The sequence below is a fragment of the Halichoeres trimaculatus genome, unplaced genomic scaffold (genome assembly GCF_033239565.1).
Source record: "Halichoeres trimaculatus isolate MK-OKI-2021-1 unplaced genomic scaffold, fHalTri1.1 fHalTri1_scaffold_15, whole genome shotgun sequence".
Lineage (NCBI taxonomy): Eukaryota > Metazoa > Chordata > Actinopteri > Labriformes > Labridae > Halichoeres > Halichoeres trimaculatus.
Window position 1 is genome coordinate 18,357,403 of NW_027437193.1, and position 16,456 is coordinate 18,373,858.

Sequence of the window (16,456 nt, forward strand, 5' to 3'; positions counted from 1 at the left end):
TCCTGTCTGCGGATAAATTAACATGTTTTAAGATTTGATTGCTGCTGGAAACAAACCACACGTTGATTGACGAGGCTCTAAACTTTCCTCTGACACATTGCTTGAAACATGACCTACATTTGAGCAGCAATCAGATCTAATCTCTTTGGCTACAGTTAGTTTCCAGCACAAAACTCTAAAAACAAATCTTTCTGTTTGGGAAATGGACACATGCAGCTGCTATCAATGGTATTTCCCAAGCAGGCAGCAGCATTAGCACACTAAGCTGCTGGGCCAACCAAGAAATGTGTTGTTGTGGATTACTGGTCAGATTTCAGACACTTTTGTTCTTGGTTCATTTCATGACACAGATTAATGCCTCACTCTGCAGGACCTCAGCTGGAACTGTGACCCAGCTCACTGGCAGGAACACTCATGACTTACAATCATAATTACCAGCAATTTATAATATAAAACACACTGCTGTGTGCTGCGGTCTGCAGAGAGTTCACTTGCACAGTTACTGGTTTAGTGCATTTCTGTACAGTTATTGTACAGTTTGGGGAGCTGATATTAACTTGATGTGAGTTCTCATGGTGTACACTTGTGATTTATTATGAATGGTATTGTGGGACACCTATTATAGAAAAGCTTTTTGGGCGCACAGGTATGGATTTTTGTGTTTTTGAACTCTTATTACAGTATTTTTTCACCCTGTGTTTAATAAAAGTCCCTCTCTTTGTGGCCCAGCAGATAGAAGCAGTAGACGGTAAACCCCTTGTGCGTTCATTACCTTTTTTGTGTCATTGCAGTTCATCCTGATCTTCACAGTGATCCAGTACAAGCCCATCACCTACAACGACTATGTGTACCCTGGCTGGTCTCTGGCTATTGGCTTTTCCATGGCTCTGTCCTCAGTGGTCTGCATACCCATCTATGCCCTGTATAAGATTTCCAGATCCCCAGGAGCCACTTTCAGAGAGGTAACACACTGCTGTTTCTGCATTGAATTTTTTTTTTTTTAATTACTTCATCGTACATTGTTAGCTTAAATGACAGCTACCCCCTTAATGCTTATAAACTTATTATAGATCAGTCTGTCCATGTAGCACTATATCACTGTATGACATCGGAAGACACTTTACATAGAGAGTATGTCAGAGTTCTCCTTACAATACTGTACATAAAATCAATACATAAACACCCAGCAATAGTGGAAAAGAGAAATACACAAACCTCCAGAAACTAATCCATAAATGGAGTTAGCGTAAGTTCATGCAGGACACGGAAGTCATACGCCCAGCTGTGATCAGCTGACAGGCTAATGTTCAATCTCTAACCCCTCTCAACCAATCACAGCGTGTGTCTAACAACAAGGCGGCATATTTAAATCACATCATCACTCTGTCTCATCCCTGCAACCTTTTTTGCTACCCAGCTGCTGCTGTCTTAAAAATCCCTCCTCCACCCCAGCCTCCTCCTATTAAGACTCTGTATGTATCCTATTGATATGTATGCATCCTTCTAATCTGTATGTACGTATGGGGTTTCGCCATGCACTCCCTGGAAAGCTCAAGCAGGCTGCCAAGTTAACCCAGGGAGTACTCTGAAAAGCAGAGCTGTAAGTTGTATCCATTTGGCAATAAATGGTTCAATTTATGTCGAGAGTGTTCCTGACTAAACTATTATTTATTATTCAAATACCCTAATCCCTCTGCATTCATAAGGAAATAGAGATCCATTTAATGGCCATTCAAAGTTTTTGTAGTTAGATATAATATACGACTGGATATGATCCGTAAAATTATTTTAGTTTTACGTTTTCACGTTTTTTTTTTATCCTGTTTTTCTTTGTAGAAGCTCCTCAACTCTTTGATGCTAGAGAAGTCTGTGTTTTTCTCTCCAGTTCTGAATCTCACAGTGCCACACCTGTTTTACCTACTGATGCTTTGTCATGTTATTATTTTGTTGTTGGATTACAAAAAGCAAACAGCTTTCAGATGCCCCACAGAAACTATCTGGTAGTTATGCCTGTTGAATAATGGAAAAAAATACATTCTTTAAGATGAGATAAGAGTACTTAAATTATTTAGTTAGTTGTCATTTACAGCTATTCAAATATTCTAAAATCTCATCTTTTGTTAAAAAAAAGTGAATTGTGAAGTTAGATAAGTGCACATATACATTAATCTATTTTACATTAGATGATTTCAGCAGGCTAACCAGACAAACTCCCTCTCATCCCTATGGAGTTAATCAACATAAGACCTTAGTCATTGGAAACGCCACAAAATGTGCTCTGTTCCGAGACAAACCAAACTGAACTGCTTGGTGAAAACCTGGCTAAAGGAGCAGGTTTTTGGACTTTGGGGGGAAAGCTGAATTACCAGAAAAGGAACCCAGGGACAACGTGCAAACTTTGGAGTAAGAGTCCAGCACTTATCGAGGGATTTAAACCAGAAACTGGAACCTTCTTGCTGTGAAGCTAAACTTTGACCTTCCATGCAGCACAGACAAGTCTCCAAATATTTCTGGGTTCTAGGTTCCTCTTAATGGCATGCTGAGCTGAGCTGAAATCACCTAGTTATGTGATATCAGAGTGTATCTTTGTGGTGCCTTGTCTGTTAACTTCATTTTTATCTGTCTAGCAAGAAAAGGAACACACAAAAAATCCCAATTAATTGGAAAGCATGTTTTATTGCTCTTTAATCTTCCCCAGTCCCCTGTTAAAAAAATAAAAATGTGCTCATTTGTTTCATGGCTTCTGAAATTATAACATGAAATGATAAATAAAACTGGTGTATTTGTCTGACTAATTTGTCATCCTGTCTTTCTCCGTCTCAGCGGTTGAAGAACGCCTGCAAGTCGCATCCAAAGTGGGGCCCTGCCCTGCAAGAGCACCGAACAGGCCGCTACGCCCCAATGGCCTCTGAAGACACAGTGGAGGCTCGTCCTCTCAAGGAGAAGGAGGAGCTGAAGGAAGAGCAGAAGGAGGAAGAGAAGGAGAAGGAGAAAGACAAGGAGAAGAAGGATGAGATCAGCCTCACCATCCAGGGAAGCAACGGCTCCACCAACACACACAACAACCCCAACCCCAGCGCATAGACACAGGCACTCTGCTCTGTCAGCGCCACCATCTCCTTTTCTCCCCCTTCCTTCTCCTCCATCCTTTCCCCACTTTCCCACAGTCCTCTGTGGGGGAGATCCCATTCGCTGGAGACCTTTACATATTGTAAGGGCTTATTATATCTATCCTAACCTCTTCTGTCTATCTGTGTGTTGTCTCTTGATAAACGAAGAAAAAAATACGAAAGGAAGAAAAAAATTGGTCATCATCCAAAAGATTTGTGTGCGTGTCAGTGTGTGTGTGTGGGTGGGTTGTTAATTTGTTACACATAATTTAATAATGCAGTTTGTTTTTCCTTTCCTTTTTGTAAACTTGTACATGTCATCTTCATATGCAGTTAGAGGTACAGTAGATTGTGACGCTGCACGTGTTCGTTTTGTGCATGCAGCATCATAGAGACACACACTGTTCTCCTTTATTCTGTTGGCTGGGTGTGTTTGAAATCGGTACAATTCTAGCAGCAGTGACTGACAGCTGGAGACTTGTGATTATGTATGGTGCTGTTAAACTGCGCCTTCACTGGCCGTTTACAGTTCAATTATGCTGTAAGGTGGAAATAGGCCAGAGAAAGAGGCGGATAAACTCATTCACACTCATACACTCACACTATTGTACATTTTACAGCACACAGTGACCTCAACCATAGTTGATCTCAGCTTAAGACTAAGCCTGTTGTTGTTTTTTTATGCTGCTTCCTTCTTTAAATCGTTCGACAGAGCACAAATATTTAACAAACACCTGAGATGGTGTCTGACACTTGGGGCCGATCATCTGTGGAAATCTCATACATTTGTAACTTTTTTTTCCACTGAAGCTGCTTAAATTTTAAAAACAGAGAAATGTCAGTTACATGTACTGTACCATCTTCCTCTGCATTCACACAATACACACAAAGCATGTGTTTGCTGTCTTGTGACAGAAGAGATCCCGGTGCCCATTTCTCAGGGTCCAAGAGAAGTGAAACTGTGAGGTTTGATGTCGTTCCTTGCCTGTGGAAACCTTGTCTCAGCAGGTGGCCTGTTACAAATGTAGGGACTGAAACCACCAAACCTTCTCTAAAAACCTAGACGCAGCAACACAAAGCAGGCAGATGCATCTCTGCACATAGAAGTGCCATCTCTTCTTAAGTCTTCCAGGCATTCTTTTGAGTGAAATGCATCTAGGGACATGGTTGAAGGAGGGAAGTATCAGGTGAAAGGATCGTGGGTGTTTTTGTAGTCCGTGTCTCCCGTGGGTCGTAGCAATCTGCCCCAAAAAGGCATGTTACCAAAAACATTACCTGAGTTACCTGAGTCCTGCACATGTTTTTGGTAACATTTATACTGTTTATCTCAGACTGGTTTGGAGTCAGTCAGTGGAACCTTTAATGTATTTACAGGCATATATTTCAAGCTCTGAGCTGAGCTGTGCTGTGACTGGTGGAGAAACAGGAAGCAGAGAGATGCAGCTTGTTTCCAGAAGAAGAATTGATCTAAGTGAATTATGTAGTTTAAATGTAGCTGTATAGTATTGTTCTCTCAGTATAATTCTCCTTTTTACCTCTCATTATTGTAAAGTAACTTAGTAAATAATTATAAAGACAGCATATGTTTATTTTGTACAAAATATAAAAACTACAGAATCATGATTAACCATGTTTACCATTCCTCATCTGTGACTTGACTTGTTGCTGTTGTGTTGGGAGGTGTGACAGGACAGAGAGGGGCTTTTTAGCATGCAGTGTTGGGTGTCTCACAAGTGTCTGACTGGAGAACATCCAGGACATTTGTAGCAGTGTTTTGGCAGTCTAAATACAGAACAAAAACATGAAGAGAGTTTTTTTTGTCAGCTAGACAGCTGTGTGTGATCACGTTACTTTGTCTGCTCAGGTGGAAGAAAGATGCCGCTAGCTTCACAGACTGGGGGGACTTTTGGGGGATTGCATCAGGTTTGGCTGCGATGTTTCCTTACTTCTTAGTTTCAGTATTTCTTTGTTTCTGAGCTGACAAACATCAATGAAACACAGAGCCAGAGGGCTATGGAAACAGTATGAGCAAAGAACATATTCACAGGATACATGAAATCAATAAAACCTGACTGTAAATTCATCCGAGGACAAAATTGCCGTCTAATATTTTAGGTAGTATTCTTGCTACAGTATTAGTTCGTCTCAGAGAGTGTAGGACTGATATTGCTGTGTTGGGAGAATAAGAAGACTGAGACAGCGCCTGGTTAGCTAACTTCACAATAAACTCAAGAAAGAAGTTTGATGCTTCTCACGTGAAACATGCCAGCACCTGCAAGGCTCACAAACAACCAAGGGGCCGATCTGGTTTAATTTTGTGTACCTGGCACACATCACCTGCCGGCAGCCTTTCGGCTAGTCTTAGATAACTTTGGTGGCAGAAGGTGGGCTGATTTTATTGTTGCCATACCTTGGCCAGCTGTTTTACCATTTCCTGACTTTATGCTAAGCTAAGCTTACCGACTGATACAAGATTAACCGATTAAGCACTGCATTACAGAGCCCTAGTGGTTGACTTTCCCGAATACCAGTCCTTATGCCTTGCTAAGCTAGGCTATGCAGCTTCTGGTGGGAGTGGGACAGAGTCAGGCTAACTGATGCGGTCATCTGTTTTGAGGCTTTCAGTTAAGCTAAGCTAGCAATGGTCTTGCAGGTTATATGTATTAACTGTTTAGCAGAACCCGGCTGGTTTCTTTGCGCCACATGTGAAGCTAACCAGCTGCTAGCCTTGCTTTACGTTAGCTACAGACAAAAGTGTGGTGCCAATCTTCTCTTTTCAGTGTTATCTGAAGGCAAGCTAGCTTATTTCCCAAAGTTGTGAGTTTTTAAACCGTGATGTTTCCCCGCTGTCAGGCTTTTAATACATAACTATTTTTAAATCTGTATATTTAAGCACAATTTTAGAAATAATTTTAACATATGCTCTTCTTTTGTAACTTCTGTTCCCCACTGTCGTGTTCAATGAAGAGCACAGTGAGTTTAACTTTAAGGTGCAGTTGCTCTTTTCTTCCACACAATGGAGTGATGCTGACACTCAGGGTAGTAAAGGCACAATGGTGGTGTATCTGTGAAGTGAATTACAAAAAGCCTGACAGAAACATGGTGGTCTGTGGCTTCAATTGTTTAATGTTGACAAACTGACCTGACTAAAGGCTCCTGCTACGTACAGCAGCTGAAATGGAGTAAAGTAGTCATGAGAAGCACAGTGAGCAGTTTGAAAAAAGCACACGTTTCTAAAGAGGTTTGAAACAAGATATATTTGGTCAGATTTTGGATAAAGTACGCTAGATTTTAAAACAGGTGGAGACTGGAGGGCGTGATTTGCTGGGCCTGTTTTCAGTAACACAATATTAACACCAATCATTATACATTTCTGTAGTAGCATTTATTTGTGATTAAGGTACTGCAAAACCAGGTGCTCTATGAATTGATTCATGATCACACTTTGTACATCATGTACTAATCTAAAGTTATTGCATTGCTTCCTGAACATAGAGTTTTGAATCTAAGGGTCGGTGGGTTTTAAAAGTACAGTTTCATGTCCTGAAAACAGCGTGTTATTCTCAGTGAAAAGCTCAGATTGTTTTCTGTTTGTGATGCCTGTCTCATGTGTTCATGCTGTAGTTGGTAAAGCTCTGCCATCATGCTATCTCTCTGTACATCCCAACCCTCACCATCTCTGCTCGCCCAACAGCTCTTCCTCCCTTTGTACAGTTATGTAAAAATATATAATTGGACTGAGTGTTTGTGTGTGTTTACCTTTGCTTTTATTTTTCGGGGTGGGTACATGTGTTTTTGCGGGTCGAGGGAGGGCGGGTATTGTTTCATTTTGTTTTTGATTTGTCATTTTTCTCGTAGTGTAATGTAGACAAGTGTCAGGTGTATTGTGTACTCTATGTGTAGTGGATTAGGTCTTACTGCTGAGCCTGCATGTAGCGCAGGAGTAGTGTCAGTATTGATGTCAGTGTACCTCTAATCTCTCAGAACTAGCCAAGTCCTATTCTGCTAATAATATACAGTCTATCTTTTAAGAAAAAAAGAAACATTTTTTACTAAAAGAAGAGAAAGAAAACTACATATTTTATCTTCAGATTTTAATCATTGTTTATCCATGTTCAATGACTACTTTCTTTGTTTATGGGCATGTATTCCTAGGAAAAAAAAAATATGATGAAGTCAGCTAATATTATAAACATTTCCAAACAAAAGCTTTGGATCAAAAACTTGAACTACAGAAGAATGGTTAGTTTTTACTGTGAGCTCTGGTGTAGATAGCGGCTACACAACAATGCTTTTTATCAAACAGTATTTCATGGACTTCAAGCTCTATTTTCACACATTGCAGTCATACATCGCTGTTTACCTTTAATATACGTGTGGCCCTTTACCTGAACAGTTTGGCATTTTCTGTCAGCACGTTGATACCACCTGTTCAAAAAACAAGCGAAAGGAAAAACACCAAAATTTTCTGCAACCAACACTGAGTTAGCATCAGGATCCACTATCTCACCATTTCTGTTTCATGCAGCTCTCATGCATAACATTGAGTATGACATCACTTTGTGATGCTTTGAGCAAATGAGTCATATATGATTCAGACAAGGTCAGTATTTTATTACTAATAAAGTTTGTCGACAAAATTTGACTATGAACAGAGAAAGTTGGTCCTTTACATAAAATTGAAAAAAAAAGTCATAGAGAATGTTGGACCTGATAAAATTAAGGCTTGCTACAAATGCATACTAAAACGTTTTGCAAAAAGTAATTAATGTTGAAAAACTAAATGAAGACTCAGATCATTTCCTACAAAAATTCACAGCAAAACTGCTCTACTGTACTAAAAAACAAAAACTGTGATTCATTGTGTTTCTGTGGCTCTTCGTAAATCGCAGAACATTACCTCTCCATTCTCTTACTACTGCTCCTAGAAGCATAATCTCACGTCTCAGCACTTTAAAGAAATCATTTGTTTATTTTTACAGGAAACAGGAAAACAAATATACTATGAAAGTAATAATTCACACTTCAATTTTGAAAAAGAAAAACATATATAAATATATATAAATGTCCCAGTGTCAGTGGACAAATGCTGTGTTGTTATTATGCCAATGTAATCTGTTATCATGGGAGAAGAGGGGAGGAAAAGCACAAGTAAGAAAAGAGAAACACAGTTGTTTTGGTATTCATATCTATCTGTCTATCTATCTAACCATGTCTGTTCTTGTTCTTCAACCTCTAGGGCCAAAATCCATTGAAATGTCTTAGTCCTGTCCGCTGTATATCGTAAACTGTTGAATTACAAAATGGTAAATAAAATCTATTTTAAAGATCAGAGTGTTGCAGTGGCCTTTTTTATGATGGTTTCAATAGTTTCAGTCTTGTACTCAACACAAAGTGTACAGTGTTTAACCCTCTGTGGCATGAATTGTGAAAGCCTCTGTCAAGACTTTTCCCTTCATTGTTTTTGTTCTTACGGCATGAAAAAAAAAAGTTTTCTTTTTTTTCAAATATAAAAAAAAGATTACAAATTGGTATAAAAAACATACTTATTCTGTGTTTTTTAGTAATTGCATGACTAAGGATTTGTTTTTGTCCTACTGCACAAAGAGAAGTCGTCCAAAGGACGTCCTTTCAACAAAAGTCTTGGACAAATTTTCTATGTCAAATTTCACTTACCAGATGCTGAGCAGTTGGGGGTTATGGTGCCTTGCCTTTGGGCACCTCTCGAGGATGCTCAGGAAACACCTTTCCAGCTATTAGCCCATTCCCAATCTTGGTGGGACTTGAACCAGCAACCCTTCATTTACAAAGCCAAAACCCTGCGGATTAAGCTACTGCTGCCACTGCTGCTGTTTCAAACAATGCTGTTTTTTATACCACTTGTAGTTTCTGTGCTTAACTGTAGCCAAATTTCAGAAGGTAGCATACTGTTCTGGTTCATTTCCCTATTGCTTCATTTGATTTTCTCAGCAGCAGATGGTAAATGGTAAATGTTAATGCGAACAAAGGCATTAAACATTTCCACTTCAAACCTGCTGCTGAGCCAAATGAAGCAACAGGAAAATTGACCGGTGCAGGATAACAAATCACCAAAAGTGGTATCAATGCCTCTTCATGACTTGCAAATCCAAAAAGAATCATTATCAAAAAGTCTGATTTTTTTCTTAGAGCTGTTAAAGTTCACCTGACTATTGAGTGTGACCTTATTTTCCCTATCAGAGGTGAGACAGATAGACTGTGTGTGGAAACAGGGATAATATTTGCATGAGCAATAATTTAACTGACCGGTGTAGGCAACTTGTTGGACGTGTCTGTTGCAACGACTGTCACTAGTCTCTGTGACATCACCCATCAGTTTCTGAGGCAGAGTTTTGAAGCCCATTGTCAACAGATGCCGTATTAAAAAAGCTGCCGTATTAAAAAAGCTGCTTCAACTTCAGTATGTTTGAGAAACAATGTGTTAAAGAGCTTAAGTTCAGGTGGGCCTCTAGCCTCTTTGCAGACAGCTACAATGCGCCTGCCTGTCAGTGAAGTAAGCCATACCCTTAATTCAGAAGAACTTACAAGTGCCATGATATTAAAAAATGACATGTTATGGGGAGATAACAGAGTGTGCCAGGCAAGAAATAAGGTACTTGAACCAAAAGCATTTTTGCTGCTGCTCTCGCTACTACATGTACGTTCATGAAAGGGAAGGGTGTGTTCTATCTGCCTTAGGCTCCCCCTCATTCAACCAGCTGTTTACATGTCTTTCATTGACTAAACTTAAGGAATCCAAGGGAAACGGATAAAAACTGCGTCACTGAAAGTAATTTCCTGTTGCAGCCTCAGCACCTACTGTTCAGACGTACTAGTCTGGCTTCAAAGTGCAGTTAATATCCAAGGCTGTCTTTGTCTTCACTAAGCAACGTTAAAAGCTTATGGTAATATGAAGCATTGTAGGACAGAGCCAGAGCAGACTGTCTAGACATGTTCAAATTTATACCAACAGAGACAAAACAACTAAACAACAGAATTACATTCAAAATTATATCAGAAGAATGGGTGGGAGGACATTTTAAAGTGACTCATTCTCTGTGTAGCTCAGCTATGAAAAAAAGTCAAACTAATGGATTTATGAAGTGGAATCTACTCCTAATGACTCAGGACAGGAAATTTTCATTTCTTACAGCTGTGTACTTAACCACTGTATAACATGATGAGACATTCAGTTCAAGTTAATATGATATTGTCAGAAGTGTGTTATTCATGATTTTTCAGTGATTACACACTGTGTGTTTTGTGCTGCATAGGAGGGATTTCTAGTGACAATTTATAGACCAGTTAAATATACATGCATCTTCTACTGTAGTGCAGGCTCTGTAACCTATAAATAGTCTGAGTTTGTCCGTGGACTTCAAACTGTTTCCCTTCTGACTCTCCACTAGATGGAGCTGCAGGGACAGAAGTGATTGGAGACAATCTTGAGTAGCCTTTCCTTTCCCACCATTCATGATCTAAAAGGAGTAAAAGCTGAGCAGGAACATCTCAGAGAGAAGTTTAGCATATAGATAAATGTCAATTTGAAAGTAATTTCCAAAATGAGTGAGATTTTTTTTTTAACACCGTTTTATCCAAAAACAGCTGTGATGTTCTCGTTTGCAAGAGTTTTTACTGCATGGCCCTGGGCCTGCCACACCTCCACTGGTGCATGTTCCAGTTAGCTGAAGGGTCATTGGCAAGGGACCACTGCTCATAGATGTTTCGCCCTTTAACCCAGAAGACCATCTGGTGAAGGGGGATCAAACAGGGACATTTCACTAACACTCCCAACAGCTAACCATCTTCGGCAGTCTCTCACTCTCCATGTCTCATTAAGTCTTCTCAGCCGTAGCCAGAAACTTTTTTTCTCTGCCTTCCCTGACAGCTCCCTGGTTGCCTTGTGCCGCCTTGTCTTTGAGTATCTGTATTGTGGCTCCAACAGAACCTCTAGCCTCTACCTCCATCAGATAGAGCTCAACGCTCCATCCGCCTTCCCTACACTCTCCCACCAGTTCTGCATATTTTGACCTCTTCCATTTTGTACAGCCTCCACCCCTCTTCCTATGGCACTGTGAGGCCCATAAAGGGGAGGATTTTCTAAACCTTCGTTCAATTTAGAGTGATCAATTAACCTAATGAGCACGTTGTTGGACTGTGGGAGGAAGCCAGAGGACCCAGAGAGAACCCACGCATGCACGGGGGAGAACGTGCAAACTCCATACAGAAAGGCCCACTGGCCAAACCGGTGACCTTCTTACTGTGAGGCTGCAGTGCTAACTGTTGCGCCACCGTGCAGCCCCTAGGCTTTGGTATGAATTGTGTTATTTGTCATTTGTCTCGCAACTGATTCAGGGAAGTTCAAACCAATGCACATCCATCCACCTATCCATTTTCTTCTGCTTTTATGGGCTTACTCACACCTATGTGCAATTTAGAAAAACCAATTAACCTGATGAGCATGTCTTTGGACTGTGGGAGGAAGCCGGAGTGCAGGAAGAGATCCCACACATGCACGGGGGAGAATGTGCAAGCTCAACACAGAAAGGCCTCAACCAGGATACAAAATGATGACCCTCTTGCTGTAAGGCAGCAGCTCTAACCATGCACCACCATGCAGCCTTGTGGCTGTCTGTGGTAAGTGTCTGGCATCAGACAGCACCAGTGGAATAATCACATTACTGCGTGGAAGCAGGAGAGGGCAGCATGGCTGCAGCTTTTAAAACTGCTTTAGAATCATGGCACTGAATCAAGGCAATGCTTGCATGAAGAATATCCTAAAGTACAAACATGGCGACGATAAAGCGACTAAATCTTATATCACAATGGATGATAGGCTGTTAGATTTATGAGCTTCTCTCAGTGTGAAGGACAATATTGTAATTGTTTTCAGAGTTCAAGGTTCATGGCTCAGCTTTATTGTAATACAGGATTGCACAATGAATTGTAGCTCTAGCACCACACACACACACACACATACAAAAACACACACACACACACACACACACACACACACACACACACACACACACACACACATACACAGGTGCGCGCACGCACGCACACACACACACACACACACACGCACACATGCACACAATTACAATATGAAATAGAACAGGGGACAGCAATAAAACAGGAGAGGGTTAGATACTAATGTAAATTTTATTTTGTTTCCAGGGTAAAGAAACAGCAACACGAAACACACATACAGGAAAACAATAATTGTACATTTCATGCATGGGTAATGTAAGATGAGATACAGAATGAGGTCTTCCAAAGGTCCTGCATACATAATGATGCTTAACAAGCATGCAGCGATCAACTTACTGAGCAATTCAATGTTAATAAGATGTAGTCATTATCATGTGGAACTAAGGTTATTTGAAAAAAAAATTTTAAGGACAAAAAAGCTCTTAAGTAACCAGACAACATGCAGGAAAACTTTGTGAGTCTAAAGCTCTGTTTGTTGCATCTGGTTGATAAAATGTTGATTTCAGTTGAACAGTGTAGGTGGAAGCAAACTGTGGTTATTCTTAGAGCCTGCGGTGTCTGGTACATCTAAAGGACCTTCTTTTCTACAAAATGGAAAAATGCAACTTACAGGTGCAGAATCTGAGTTTAAGCTGTCAGTGTAAAAAGCCTTACTGCAACACAAGAACATTTACTCTGAGCTTAGGAATTATGGGGTTTATACTCGTGGTACGTTTTGCACTGTGTTCTGTAGAACATCTAGATCTCAGCAAATACATCAACATTTTCTCTCTAAGATGCAATGTTTCCTGAAAATTGTGCTTTCGGTGAAGCAGTATTCCAGACACCTTGTCAGAAACCAAAGTGGTGGTCAAGGAGAAATGTCAGTCTGACTGTGGTGATAGTCACTGACAGAGGGAGATGAATATTCATGCTGCATTTTGTGGCAAAAATAGACTGTATAGATCCTGATTTACAGTCGAGTGATATCTGCAAACAGCAGCATGAACGTGAATAGCCTTTATTAGGGCCTCAGTCTGACCCTGGGGTCAGCAAGGACCCTGTACGAACCCCAACAATCAGCTGTTGGAATAGAATAGAGTAGAATAGAATAGAATAGAATAGAGTAGAACTATATTGTCATTATAACAAGTACAACCAAATTAAAGTCACAGCAGCAATCAAGAAAACAAAAGTAAGAAAGAGTATAGAAAGTGCAAAAAGGTCCATAAGAAAACATATGATGACAGCTTGTCCATCATTCTCCTGTTCAGCCAGCCTCCACCTCCACATGGTCCAGGACTGAGCTTCTTCAGCAGTCTGTTCAGTCTCTGTCTCCTGGATCGTGTCCGCTCACAGCAGGTGAAGCTCTTCCAATGTGGCGTTGGTGTCTGATGTTAGCTCCGTTAGCCATGTCTGTGAATAGCATGATGCTACTCTGCCCACTGGTATTCCCTCTGTTGCTGGGTTAGCACAGCTAGCTCGTCCATCTTATTGAAGATAGATCGTTACATTTCCAATAGCGATGGATGGAAGGACAGGTCCAAGTCGTCACTTCTTGGCTCACACCTGAGAACCAGCACATCGTCCTCACCTCCTTCTCCTCAGCTTGTGGGAAATCATCAGGCCTTGCACCAGTTAGCATTGACGTATTACAGGCTGCTAATAGCTGAGTTCACATGTAAACAAAGCAACCATGGTTACATGTAGGATCTCCAGACAAACACAGGAGAAAAAGTATAAAAATATCGCTGAAGCCACAAAAAGTTTGGTGTCCATGACCAACAAATTAACCATACAAAGTAATGACCCACTCCAAATGCAAAGGTTATGAAAAAGAGATTAAAAGATTACAAGAAACGGAAAAAGAAGAGAGACCTGCTGCAAAAGGCAGCCATAACCAACAGGGTGGCGCCCTGAATGCACCCAAAAGCAGCCTCTTAGGATCCAAAATGCACCCTAAAGTGTTTTTGCCCTTGTCCTTCAAACAGTCTGTGCATGCCACTGAGCTGACTGTTTCATGAGGACATACATATGAGCAAACAATACAATGAAAGAGGGTGTAAAAAGCTTCTTATTTCCATAAAAAAAACCTGCACTCTCAGGGAGTTAAGATCATTTTGAAGAGACGTGCTTTTAAAACAACACAGTGTCTTCATGGTCACTAAAACAAGTTGGCTACATCAATAACTGCACCTCATACTGTGTTGTTTTCACATACACAGCCAATTAGTGCTCCTCTCTCTGTGGTGGGTTGTGTCTTGATCTGAATATACCCCCTTTAAGTATAAAAAAAAAGAAGAAGAAAAAATACAATATATAAATAAATAAAAAACATAGATTGATGATGACTTCAGATTTCATCATTAAAATCTCCTATGACAGAAATGATGTTACACAGTGGATGAAGCCAAAAACTTGCTGAGATACTCTTTAAAAAAAAAGGATTAAAAAAAAGGCAAGGGATAAGCTGGTGGTCGATAAAAGACCGTGAGAACAACGCCCAACCTTACATAATTTTTATTTGAGCACTCAAAATTAACATGGGGTATACCTGAATTATGTCAAATACCTTGTCATCAGCACAAAACATGCCAACACTGTCATGTTGTTGGGCTTGAAAAGCTTGAAAAGCTTGTAAAGCCTAGTGGTTACTCACGTAGGATATATAAGTGCATTAGTGCAAGCTAGATACAGCAATATGGGGCATGTTTATTGTGGCCCACATTGCCACATCTAGCTTGCAGGCGTTGCTCCATTTTTTCTTGCTTTGTTATTAAACATGCAACACACACACTTTTGAAATACACCCCCACAAACAGGTTCCTTTGAACATACAGTGGTGGAGAGATCTCAGGGAGGTGGCGACACACAGAGCAGCTACCTGAGCAGTCGGTGGTTCGGTGCCTTGCAGCTGTGCAGCCATTTCTCACACCAAGTCCTTCCAGACCGAGATGGTACCTGAAGATGCCAAACTACTTGACCAGAGGGTGTTAAAAAAGGACTGGTCATCATTGTACAACTATTTTGCTGTTTCGCTGCATTATTTCTTCTTTATCCAACTGTTCTCTGGATTTTGTTCTGATGTGTAGCTCAGCCCAAACTGTTCTGCCTCTGTTTTCTGAACACCGTTGTACCGTCTGTTGTTAAATCCTCAAGGCTGACTTTTGCAGTTCTTTAAAGTTGCCAGTAGAGTGTGTGCACACACACTGTATTAATTTTACTCAGTCTGCAGACATGAACAACTACCTGTTTTACAGAACACTTTTTATTCTAGGCTTTAAAAGATGTAAAAATTTGTTCTACCAGTTATTCTTATACTTCATTTTTAATACTACTCTCCAAAGTGTTTTGTATTTTTTTTAAGGTAAAAATGTCAGTTTTTGGTGGTGAACCTGCTTGCAAAGCTTGACAAACCTCTGTGCCCTGCAGTACTTCTGCAACTGTTTACAAGCAGTAAAGGGCTCTATAAGAGTTACCCTGGCCTTTTGAACCAGCCTCTAGTGGACACTTGAAGAACGACAGGTCTTTGCACTTTGAAATAGGGTTAATCTTCTACTTTGAACTGATTAATAACCCCAGGAAGATTTTCATCCTTTTTAATAACTTTACACTCAAAATGCCTGACATGCTTCATCAGAGAGGCAGACAAAGACATCCCTTTGGATAAGTCCATGTTCCTGCAGTCCATATTCCTGCTGAGCCACAGTATCTCGCTGCCAACAATCCATCATAGGTCCCAGAAGGACATGGCCATATGTCTATGGCTTGTTGAAAAACTCAGACCCAACTTCTTGTTACTCAGTGGTGTCAAGCTGAAGTTTTTCCATTTACACAAGTCTACTATCAGTTTAAGGATCACATCAGGCAGGACTGTCCTCTTTTGAGCTGATAGGGAATAACAAGACACACAAACCGGCCCCTTGAGTTGATTAGTTGCTGAATTTTCATGCTCCTCTAACAGTAGCAGACGGAGGATAGCTGTGTGGCTATAACTGTTGATGGTTATACTAGTAAACAGTCTATAGTGCTCCTAAAGCAGCACTGTGGTGGAGTGGTGCAGTCTGTGTCAGGAGAGCCTGAAGGGCATCTCCTAAACTAGAGTTGCTTTTTTGACAGGAAGCAATTTTCCTGCTTGTAGGACCATTGTTGCATTTAGTTTGAAAGGTGACCCCAGTTCTGTGAAACCCATGCCTGATATGAAATACAAGCTCCTCTCAGGGTCACAGCCTGCAAGATGTCAGCCCTTCACTTCTACCAGTGTTATTATACAACAACTCCACAGTGTGAAAAATACGGTTTTACTCCTTCATTAATAGAACTGTGGAGAGGGTGAGAGCGGCTGTTATTGTTAT

At 40.6% G+C, this 16,456-nt stretch overlaps 1 protein-coding gene across 4 annotated transcripts in view; it reads left to right on the top strand.

Annotated features, from left to right (window-relative positions):
* slc6a9 (solute carrier family 6 member 9) overlaps positions 1-8,439 on the top strand; it is a 99,527-nt gene extending 91,088 nt beyond the window's left edge. For all 4 annotated transcript variants that reach the window (XM_074687990.1, XM_074687987.1, XM_074687989.1 and 1 more), the window contains 2 exons: positions 792-962; positions 2,824-8,439. In XM_074687990.1, coding sequence (XP_074544091.1) covers positions 792-962; positions 2,824-3,084 — 432 coding nt within the window. In that variant the 3' untranslated portion in view covers positions 3,085-8,439. The remainder of the gene's footprint in view (positions 1-791; positions 963-2,823) is intronic.
* The last annotated feature ends 8,017 nt before the right edge of the window (positions 8,440-16,456 follow it).